This window comes from Vipera ursinii (genome assembly GCF_947247035.1).
Source record: "Vipera ursinii genome assembly, chromosome: 1".
In the NCBI taxonomy this organism is placed as follows: domain Eukaryota; kingdom Metazoa; phylum Chordata; class Lepidosauria; order Squamata; family Viperidae; genus Vipera; species Vipera ursinii.
Genome location: NC_139512.1, coordinates 266108777 through 266120777, shown reverse-complemented (window position 1 = coordinate 266120777; position 12001 = coordinate 266108777). Strand labels below are relative to the sequence as shown.

At 36.7% G+C, this 12001-nt stretch overlaps 1 protein-coding gene across 4 annotated transcripts in view; it reads left to right on the top strand.

The window, feature by feature from the left end:
* Positions 1 to 12001, top strand: part of HBS1L (HBS1 like translational GTPase) — a 54566-nt gene that overhangs the window by 37110 nt on the left and 5455 nt on the right. For 3 of the 4 annotated variants that reach the window (XM_083348571.1, XM_083348574.1, XM_083348573.1), the window contains 9 exons: positions 1606 to 1865; positions 1980 to 2145; positions 3186 to 3303; positions 3971 to 4117; positions 4789 to 4863; positions 6766 to 6883; positions 7002 to 7070; positions 9481 to 9585; positions 10761 to 10851. In XM_083348571.1, the coding sequence (XP_083204697.1) occupies positions 1606 to 1865; positions 1980 to 2145; positions 3186 to 3303; positions 3971 to 4117; positions 4789 to 4863; positions 6766 to 6883; positions 7002 to 7070; positions 9481 to 9585; positions 10761 to 10851 (1149 nt within the window). The remainder of the gene's footprint in view (positions 1 to 1605; positions 1866 to 1979; positions 2146 to 3185; positions 3304 to 3970; positions 4118 to 4788; positions 4864 to 6765; positions 6884 to 7001; positions 7071 to 9480; positions 9586 to 10760; positions 10852 to 12001) is intronic. The other variant, XM_083348572.1, reaches the window with a different exon arrangement.

The window sequence follows — 12001 nt, the reverse complement described above, 5'->3', positions numbered from 1 at the left end:
GTGAAAAGAAAGTTCTAATTCATACACCAAGAAAAGTCTCCTTGTACTTGATACCAGCACAACTAGTATAGAAGGAAGGAAAACAGAGAGTATTTTAAAATTTAAAATATCAGACAGAGGCCTCACTGACAGAAAGAACCGGATAGAAGCATTAATTTGTGCCAGAATGAAAAAAAGGAAAATAAAGGAAAAAAGCTCCAGGATTTCTTAATATGTGAACAAAATGCCATCAATTGCTAATTCCTGCTATAGGTCTCAATATCACTGGGTTCCTGTTTCACAAAAGCAGCACCATTTCAAACACAGAAGTGAATGGAAGGGACATTTTCCCCTGCTGGAAACTTGCCTTCTATGTTGATTCGTTACATTCTTGGAAAGAATGCAAGACTAAGTGAAACTTAGTCATTTTATAGCAGTGATGGTAAACCTTTTAGAGACCGAGTGCCCAAACTGCAACCCAAAACCCACTTATTTATAGCAAAGTGCCAGGGCCGCATCAGCATTGTGGTGCCCTCGGGGGGGAGCGTGGCCCACTGGGTGGGCATGGCTGCAGTAGTCATGGCAGACTGGGTGAGCATGGCCAGGGCCAGTCCCTCGCCATATCTGAGGCATCCCTGGGGGGCGAACGCCGCTTGCTCACTCACTTCCTGCCCTGTTGCATCCAAACGCCATGTGCTTGCTACTCTGGCGAACTTTGCTGGGGCAACGGCGCGTGTGCCCACAGAGAGGGCTCTGAGTGCCGCCCCTGGCATGCGTGCCATAGGTTCACCACCACTGTTCTATAGGTATTTAAAATTCACATTCTTAAATCAGAACATATAACCAGACTGATTTAACACAGAGAAATTGTGCCACAGAAGTTAAGATGAAGAGATCCTGAATATGTTGTCTTGTTTCCTAAATTTAAAACATGGATTAAGGGACTTTAATAACAATGTAAGACAAAAGTAAAACCATTCCTAATGAAACAGATTTTTAGCTTTAAAGTATGACGTGAGTTTTTAATATTTCTGCCTTTGTTTTGGCTTCAAAATCAGTATCTACAATAATGATAAGTATGCTACCTTATAATTCCACTGTCGCACACATTTTTTCCAAAGTGTTCCACCATATATACTGAAGTAACATACCTTGTTATTTCAAGTTTGAAACAATAATACATTTTAGAATTGACCCTTGCCACACCTTGGAATACAAGAAATGTCTGGTAGAGATGAATGAGGACTCCATGTGGGCTGTCCCCACGGGGCTTGTCCCTTCAGAAGCAGCTCTTTATAACTTGTTACAGCAACATAACTAATGCGTTACAATGTCGTTTATCTTTCCTAAGACTGCATCTCGGGTTATCTAAATCTTTTTTGTAGCATAAAGGAAAAAAACACCCACATATTTCTGCATCTTATTTGAAGCTTAGTAATAGAGTAATAAAGTAATATACTTATTCGCCATAATCCCATAGAGAAGAACTTACAAAATATTTATACAGTAGTTAAATTACGGTTATTGTTGTTTTTTCTTCCATCTCAGATTGTTCATAGATAATTTTATTTTGATCTGTAGTCTTTTGAAATGTGTATTCTCATATTCATTCTCTGTTTTCTGTAGTGCAAATGTAGAAGAGAATGGACATAATAACTTTATGCCACAAAAAGGATTCTCTGCTGGAGATACCATTGCAAATATGGGGATAGCTGAGATACTACCTAAACCAACTTTTCCCTCCCAGACCATTCAAGCATCAGAAGACTCATCAGTGGTACCAGCTCCTGTGAAAAAATCTGGAAAATCCAGACAACAATTAGATATAAAAGCTGAGTTGGAGAAGAGACAAGGAGGAAAACATTTGATTAACCTTGTAGTAATAGGTATATTTATTTTGGTGCAAAAATGAAAAATATGTGTAGTTCCTTTTTTCAGTTACTAATGTAGAATGTCTTCTGAAATAAATTAATCAGTGATAATAATGTGTTTCTTTTTAGGGCATGTTGATGCAGGAAAAAGTACTTTAATGGGTCATTTGTTGTATCTTCTGGGTAATGTGAACAAGCGAACAATGCACAAATATGAGCAAGAATCAAAGAAAGCGGGAAAAGCATCGTTTGCTTATGCATGGGTTTTAGATGAAACAGGGGAAGAGAGACAAAGGTGAGAAAAACTACCCTTTTACATGAAAATTGGCTGTGGTAGCAGTGGTAACAGCAAAGTTGTTTTTGAGGTTTCTGTGTACTATTTACTCAGAAGATTGTGTGTGTGTGTGTGTGTGTGTGTGTGTGTGTGTGTGTACACACACACACGCACACACACATATATATGATATAAAGCTATGGTTTTTACAAGAAACCTATTATACGTAATTTTAGGATAGCATTTCTGCTTCCAGGAAATTTTATTTTACTGAGAGACCCCAAAGTAGATCCAAATACAATTAGAAAAATATTATTTGACTCTTGGTACCAAATTACTTCTGCAAATATTTGACTCTCCATTGCAGAATTAGAAATGAATTGCAGAAAGTGATATATTGGTTAAAACTCTCTTGTGTGGTAATAACTTGTTCATATAATGTAACATGTAGGCTAAAATGGCAGATCAATGCATGTTTATTTATACCACAATTATAATTGGTTTTCTGATATCATACGCTCTTACCCCTAACCACGATCATTTATTGCACCAATTTTCCCAACTTAGTTAAATCATTTAATTTTTTTAAAATATGATGGTTTGAATGCCCTCATTATCACTTCAGTAATATTTATATTTATTTACTCTTTTGCTTAACTCTTACATTCTGTGGGGTATTTTTGACATTAGTTGCTCACGAAGATGTGAATATATGAAAGACTAGAAACCTCTTATGGACTTTTTGCTGAATATGGAAAAAATGAACTGGAGATTTATAAATTAAAAAGGGCTGAACATGGGAAGAAGTGTATTAACATGTAACATGTAGGCGAGATACTAAGATTGGAAATAGCATTTTTATATTTTATTTCTTTTCTTTCTATATTACTTTTCATATATTTTATTATTTTTTCCTTTCTTTTTAATCTATATCATTTCATCTTTTTTATTTCTGTGAAAATATATAATAAAATTATATATAGGAAAAGGAAATAGGATATACAGATTAATTTTGAATATAATTATAAATTATCCATTATTTGCCTGTTCATTATTTGTAGGGGAGTGACAATGGATGTAGGTATGACCAAATTTGAGACAAAAACAAAAATTATTACACTAATGGATGCTCCTGGCCATAAAGACTTCATTCCAAATATGATCACTGGAGCTGCCCAGGTAAAGCCTTTCCTAGTATCATTTGTCATACATAAAGCACTTACAGATTGAATTGTAGTAATTGTAGTAATCACAGTAAGTTTGATTTCTCCATATTATATATATTATTACATCATGGCTGCAAATTTTATTGTGACACTCAATGGGAAGAAATCATTCTTAAAATATTATTACTTTACTGGGGATAGTGTAAAATGTTATTTTTGCACGTTATAATTCTATCAACAGAATGAGAAATGTTGTGGTGTTCCATTTGAAGGATTTAAGTAAGCCTGTCTTTATGATAAGACAACAATACGAAAAATGGTGAGCTTGTCGATCAGATGGTCGGCAGTTTGGGGGGTCAAATCCCGAGTGCCGCGTAACAGCTTCTGCCAACCTAGCAGTTTAAAAGCACGTAAAAATGCAAGTAGAAAAATAGGGACCACTACGGTGGGAAGGTTACAGTGTTCCATGCGCCTTTGGCGTCTAGTCATGCCGGCCACATGACCACGGAGACGTCCTCGGACAAGCGCTGGCTCTTCGGCTTTGAGATGGAGATGAGCACCGGCCCCTAGAGTTGGAAACGACTAGCACGCATGTGCGGGGGAACCTTTACCTTTACCTTAGACTTTGTATGATTAACCTATACCCCAAGAAATACAACTAATCAAGTGGTTTCCCTTAGGCTGATGTGGCTGTATTAGTGGTGGATGCCAGCAGAGGGGAATTTGAAGCTGGTTTTGAGACTGGTGGACAGACACGAGAACATGGTCTTTTAGTTCGATCATTGGGAGTAACACAGCTAGCAGTTGCAGTCAATAAAATGGATCAGGTATTTCCTTGATTTTCCCCCCCAAAACTTCTTTTATAAATATAGATTTGTTTTATAAATACGCATGAAGAGAACATAGAGAGAGGAAGAGAAATATTTTAGATACTATTCGCTTTGAAGTTAATCTCTAGTATCTCTTGAAAAAAGATACCTAAAACCTAAAATAGAAGAAAATGGTGTAAGCAGGATATTTTAATAAAATATTTGCTTGTGTTTCCTGTTAAATGATAGATTAGCCACACTGATACTAGCCTGTTAATTTCTTCAGTGTGCTTAGTTTTTTGCTTCGTTATACTATTATTAATCTAATACTTTAAAATTAAGAAATAAATTTTAATGCTTAAATTTTGTTATGAAACATTGCTTGATATAGTTAACCTCCTAGAATAATCATACTATGTTGTTATATAGTTGCAATTAATATCATTCCTTAAGAAATGTTAAGTCTACTTCACCTGCATTTTTAATTTAGCTGGCAGTTGAATACATTTTAAAATGTAACACATCACATTTTCTACTACATTGCCATCTTAATTTGATAAAGAAAAGCAGCAAGGGAGAGGTTCTTAATGATAGTGATATTTCATGGTTGATAAAAGATAATTTTCATTTGTACTGGAGTAATGTCCAAAGACATTCTTGTTCCTCAGTAAAGTATGTTTATATTATAGGTCAATTGGCAACAGGAACGGTTTCAGGAAATTGTTAATAAACTTGGACAATTCCTTAAGCAAGCTGGCTTTAAGGTAAACAAAAGGTTATAAAATAAAATAAAAAAATAAAAGCTTTCAGTAAAACATGGAGTACAAAAAATAAAAATGTAAACACATGCAATATCATGTTAAGAATTCTTAGCTGACAGTTAAAAACTTGATTAAAAAGAGCCAGTTTGGTCTAGTGGTTAAGGCACCAGGCTAGAAATGAGGAGACTATGAGTTGTAATCCTGCCTTAGGCATGAAAGCCAAGTGGGTGACTTTGGACTATTGTACACTGCCTTATTTGTAAAAATAATAAAGGTGGGATACAGATAGATAGATAGATAGATAGATAGATAGATAGATAGATAGATAGATAAAAGAAAAGAAAAGAAAGAGAAAGAGAAAGAGAAAGAGAAAGAAAGAGATGGGAGAAATGTCCCCTTAGATAGCCAGGTCTGATTCATCAGGACTTTAAAGGTCAATACCAGCACCTTAGATTGTGTCTGATAAGCAAGTGGAGGAATCACAATCCTGGTATTTTGTGGTAAGTAGCAGTAGCTGCCACATTTTGTATGATTTGAAACATGTATGCCTTTCAAGGGTGCAAAATGTCTTGTAGCAGTCAAAATGGGACACATAGCCAAGGCATGGATTGGATAACCAAATAAGGAATTGCTGTAGTTTCTTCCCTGGCTATAATGGTTAAAAATTCCTTCTCACCATAGCAAACACTTGGGAATTTAATGACTGCTGAGGATTTAATTAATGAAATAATTAATATATCCACCCATCTCACCTACGTGACTCTAGGAAGAGTACAATAAAACAACCAGATAAAATAGTAGTAGAACAAGAATATAATACAACAGTTAAACATTTAAAACTGTTTAAAACTGAGATATAAGTAAGCCTTTTGAAGAATGGATCAGCATCCTACATATGTATAGTACATGCATCTTGTGGGCTCGCTAATTTCTGAGACCCCCCCAAGTTAGTTGAAACAACCAGGGTTTGAGGGGTTTCCTAAATGCCAAGTCACCTCAGGGAGAATGATGGTCCACTGGATCACGGAACACTCCCAAACTACTGACTTCCTTTGCTAGAGGGAATATAAACTCATCCAAAGCAGACTTAACAGCACTATTTACCAAGAATGCTACTGTATTATCTGGATTTAATTTAATCTCATTTTTTTGTGTTCTAGCCTCTAAAGTAACTTAGACAATTTCAAGAGTATACATTACTTCATTGGGTTGGATAGCAAGGAGCACTAGAAATAGAAGTCACCGCCGTATCAACCTCTCCCAGTGGTTTTGTGTAGATATTGAACAATTGGTGGGGCAAGATGGAGTCTATGGGACACTGTGGGACAACAAAGGATTCGTATTCCCAAATCACCTTCTGGTCATGTCCCAGTATGAAACACCAGAGCAACTACAAAATCAGCTGCCTCCAGACAGTTGTAAAAAGTGTGATGATTGAGGGTACTGAAAGTAGCCATGATGCTTTTGAGAACTGGGTGGACTTTACTCCTCCAATTCATTTCCCAGCATGGATGGTGCATTATGATTATAATCTATGGTGGCTGCATGATCCAAAGAAAAGTTGCATCTGCTTTCAAAAATTGCCCCAGATCACCTTTCGGAAATTGAATCAGTCAGGACAAAAATTGCCTTTGGTACAAGAACGTGAAATGCTGCAACTTTAACAGAATATGACCCTATCAACAGTGCAAGGGACAGTGATTTGAATGATTTCTGCAGCTCTGTTGCTTTTTAAAATGGTCTTAGTTCTCTCTGAATTTGAAACTATATAACTTTAATATATGAGGTTTTAAAAACTCTCATGAAAAAGCAATTATTCTCAATTTGAATTTCAGATGCTTGTACTTAATAATATAGAGTTATTTATTAATTTTGCACTGCAAATTAAATATTTAATTCAACCAGGAATCAGATGTAGCTTACATCCCTACCAGTGGACTTGGCGGTGAAAATCTTGTCACAAAAAGTCAAACAAGTGAATTGGCAAAATGGTACACAGGAAAATGTCTGCTGGAACAAATTGGTAAGTATATACATCTTTGAAGATTTGAAAACTGCTGCAAACACAGTACCAATAAACAATATTACACTCTGAGTAAAATGTATGTCTGTTAACACAATATATATTGATTTATTTATAGATTCTTTCAAGCCACCTCAAAGATCAGTTGATAAACCATTCAGATTATGTGTATCAGATGTTTTTAAAGGTATGTAGTAAAGTCTTCCCAAATGGATTTACAAAAGAGGTTTGTTAAAAGTTTGGATAAATCTTATGAGAAGGGGCAAAAAAGAATGAAAAAACAAGTTCTGCATTACTTGAATGGACTAAAATTAAGATTGTTAGAAGTAAAAGGAAGGAATATTAAGTTGGTTTGTTTGATCCAGGTTAAAAGAGATATGTCCTTCCTTCCTTCCTTCCTTCCTTCCTTCCTTCCTTCCTTCCTTCCTTCCTTCCTTCCTTCCTTCCTTCCTTCCTTCCTTCCTTCCTTCCTATATTTTAATTTTTACTAATGCAATTATAATCTTTAATAAAAATATTTTTTAAAAGTCTCTCCAAATGTTTTTTGTAAACATCTGAAAGAAGTATTTGACAAAATGCATGTTAGAAAGTGCTTTTCTTTAAATCATTTAAGCAACATTCTTTGCAAGATTTGTACAGCTACTTCAAAATCTGTTCCTGATTATCTGTTCATGGAAGTGCAAAGTGTTCCCTGGAATGTTCTATTCATACAGAGATATATTTTGCACATCCCTAGAGACATCTGGAGATAACTTTCAAATCAGCTGTCAGTCTTTACAAAGAACAAAATTTTTCTAATTCTTGACTGATCATTTAGCCAGCAGGCATGCAACCTAGCTCTCTTTATAAAACTTAAGTTTCTCTTTTTGTATAGCTAATCCCTAAAACTTTCTAAGAACAATAAGCGGCTAGAAGATTCAGAGCTTATAGCTGCACAAAATTATTTACACACCATAAGAGCACCATGTACCTATTTGCAATTTTTGGTAACGATACTACAAAGTACTCTTTGTGTATGAGAGAGTTGTACAAAGAAAAGAGCAGATGAACTAAAATACATTCCTGTCTTACTCCTCTTCTTGCTACTGTTGAAAGTCTAAGTGGTCTTCAAAGGAAGATTCATGGGAAGCTAATTATAGCACCTTGCTTGTAAAGTGACAAGAGCACATTCTAAAATTTCATTATATTTTATATACAATGCTTAGTGCTTATAAGTATAAAACAATTTTTCTGTATGATACTCCTGTGGAAAAAAAAACCCTTTTCCTCAAACAATTTCACTATGCATAGAAAACAAACACGTAAATGTAATTTGGATTTTTTTTTGTCTTAATTCAGCAAGATTAATCCAGGTAGTCTTTGGGTTATGATGGCAGTTGGGACCAGAATTTCTGTTGCCAAACGGTGCAATTCCAAAGTGCAGCATTGCATGACTGCAACAGCACTTAGCAACAGCAATTCTAGCAGTCCTCCCTGCTGTTGTAAACTGAGGACTCTGTGGGTAATTTAAGTGAGGATGTCATATGATCACACTTTCTGACTTCCTGCAGGCTTCCCCATTTACTTTGTGTGTGGGAAGCCAGCAGGAAAATCATAATCATGAACTGGGCATCAAGCGTCTAGTTCAGGGGTAGGCAACGTTGGCTCTTTTATGACTAGTGGACTTCAACTCCCAGAATTCCTGAGCCAGCCATACTGGCTGAGGAATTCTGGGAGTTGAAGTCCACGAGTCATAAAAGAGCTAAGGTTGCCTACCCCTGGTCTAGTTGATGATCATGTGACTGCAGAGAGCTAAACAAATGGTCATAACCCAGGAAGTGCTTCTATGTATATGCTAAACCGTACTTGAAGAAATGAATAAATTATGAGTAGACTGGAAGCAGAAATTCCCAGGATAATTCCAGTAGAGTAAATTTATTTTAAAATGGTTTAACAATGTGTCAAATTGTGTATGAATTGTTATTTGCTGTCTGAAAGTAAATAATTTAGGTATGTGTGTGTGTATCGGGGACCAAAAGCATATTTCAAATAGCTAAATGTATCTGTGTGCCTTTGAGTCAGCAAAGACTTCTCTGAGTGCTTGGACAGGTCCTTGCATTTTTCTTGGCAAGATTTTGGCAGTGGTTTGCAATTGCTCGCTTTCCATTCCTTTAAAGCGAATGACTGGCCCAAGGTTACCCAGCTGGCTTCATGCCTAAGGTGGAATTAGAACTCCAGTCTCCTGTTTTTAGCCAGATGCCTTAACCATTACACCAAATTGGCTCTCAGAAGGCAAAGAGAAATTTTTATTATTCTATTTTTTATTATTGAAAGTTTGAGATAAAATAAAACAGAACAGAACAACCTAGAATTGACTTCACCCCCTTCAGACCCATCAAACATAAATTGAGATAATGGAAGAAGGAGAGGGAGAGAAACATGGTCAGAACACAGGGAAAAGATTTCTGTAATCAGTGTTCAATTTTCATTGTAAAGCAAATCTGATTAATTTTGCAGTTCTGTACTTTTGAAAACTAGATCTTTACTAGCCTGAGTTGGAAATCAATAGTGTTACTTTATCTTCAGTTAATTTTCTCAAACAAATGTCTTTGTTCCAGATCAAGGATCAGGATTCTGTGTGACAGGTAAAATTGAAGCAGGATATGTCCAAGTTGGGGAACGACTCCTTGTCATGCCTCCTAATGAAACTTGCACTGTGAAAGGTACAGTATATGAACCGAAGGGGTTTTTTTCTCTCTCTTGGATTAAACAATAAACAGTTTCAGAAATTGGTAACTAAAATGATCAAAAGAAAAATCTTACAGATAACCCTTGACTTATGGCCACAAATGGGACCCAAATTTCTGTCAGTAAGCAATGTGGTTGTAAAGGAAGACATCATGTGACCATATGACTTAGTAACAGCAGTCCCAGTTGCCATCATTAACAGAGAACTGAAGCGAATATGCACCCCAAGCCAAGCCAAGCTATCCTGGGCTTGATCCCTCCAGTTCTGCACTTGGAGACCCCTGTGCCTTGGCTGCTAGAGGAGGGAGAGAGAGAGGGAGGGAGGGAGAGGGAGGCAGAGAGAGGGAGGGAGGTATATATCATGCTGCTACTCATCCGTTTGTTTTGTTTTCATGTTTTTTTTCCTCTGGGATAGGTTTTGCATTTGTATTATTATAAACATTATATACTTAATGTTTCTTAGGTTTATAAGATCTTATCCTAATTCTTGGACAGAAATGTTTTGGGTAGGAATGTTTAAATGGTACACATGATACTAGAATGAAACATAACATGTTTTAAGAGGAAATCAGAGGTTTGTATAGAGTTAGATCTGCGTGACTTTTGGTGTCTAGCCTAAATATCCAGAGTTTATTCAGAAAGAGAGAGAGAAGGATCTAAAGATTTCTATAAGAGATTTCATATTTGCATTTGATTATCGGTATATATCACAGAAATTCTTCAATCATTCTTTCAAATAATGTAGGGGTGTTTTAGAATACAACGTTGTGGCCTGCATTATACACATGTACATGTGAAATGACATAGAGAAATATTTTCACTTATCTGTGGAAAAATGAAAGCAGATAACTCAGTCTAAAACTCAGGTTAAAAAGCTGGGGACTTGTTGTATACCCCTGTGCTGTGTGACACCCATAAAAGCCTAGTGGTGTGTCTTGCAGAAAACCATGAATAAGCAAAATATTTATAGATAATAGAGGTACCTGAAAATAAAATGTTTCTCTGATTTTAGTCAACAGGCTTTCCTATCACTTCATTCATACTGAAAACTGAGGAATAGCAGTTGATGCAGCAGAATTGCAGAAACAGTTCTTTGTAGCTGTTAAACCAAAGTAGTTCACTATTTAGTACTGGTTTTACTCATTTCTAGGAATTGCTCTACATGAGCAGCCAGTGGATTGGGCTGCAGCTGGAGATCACGTTAGTCTCACTTTGACTGGCATGGATATCATCAAAATCAAGTGAGTGCGTAATAGAGTTTGACTAAGCAAACCGTTTATATTTAACACAACCTCGCACAACCGTTGTGTCTGATAATAAATGGTTTAACAGATGCAGAAGAAGCATGTGGGAAGCTTACGTGCATCTTGCTACCTAGGACGGTGCAGATTGACTAACTCACGCAAAATGCACTTTGAACTTGGTAGTGTTCTTCATCCTAATTAGATTTTGGCAGTTCTTTGACTAAAAAACCAAATGAAGAGATACTTCACAATTTCTTATAGTATTCATCTTAATCTGTAGGCAACAGTATATAAAGTACTCAAATATACTTAAGTAAAACTGGTGCTTAAATTCCTTGCTGCTGAAAAACAGTTACTTTAAAACTACAGGCAGACTTAATTTGGTAAGGAACAGAAACATGACACTGCTACCAACTGAAATAAGTATGAGAACTGGGCATATCCCTGATGAGTTTTTCCACCGCAGCAAAGTTTTGAGGGAAACACTCCCTCAGAGGTGCTTTGTGATGCAGCATAGCCACCTTGCTTCTAAGAAATATAGAACAAGCTGTGAAGGACCCACTACATTTTGGAAAGCTTTGTAGAAGAGCTACTCCTCATTCTTTCAAAACATTTGGCAGGTGCAGGAGCTGATATCCTACTTTGCCTCCCCCAAACAAACCTCTTGCCAAAAAGTTTGGGAGACTGGTCTGGAGGAGGTGAGCTGCTTTGACAGGTGGTAGCTGGGGGGGAGGGGGGAATGTGCTGCACTCCTTGTCTGGCATATCTTGGCTTGTCCCAAGCTGTGGTAAACCATAATAGGGAATATGTTTCTCTGCCTGCCATACCCTGTCCTCATGTCATGCTGTCAGTATGCAAATGAACCCTTTTCTAACTATAGTATGAACTTGGAAGGAAAGAGTCAGGGGCCTTAAGACAGGGGTTTTCAAGCTTGGCCCTTTTATGACTTGTGGACTTCAACTCCCAGAATTCCTCAGCCAGCGTGCCTGGCTGAGGAATTCTGGGAGTTGAAGTCCACAAGTCATAAAAGGGCCAAGTTTGAAGACCCCTGCTTTTAAGATAATGCAAAATGCTTAGTTGAAGTAAATGACATTGCTGCTTTGCTTCAAGGAAGAGATTCTCATTGTTTCTGCAGTTGGAATCTCTT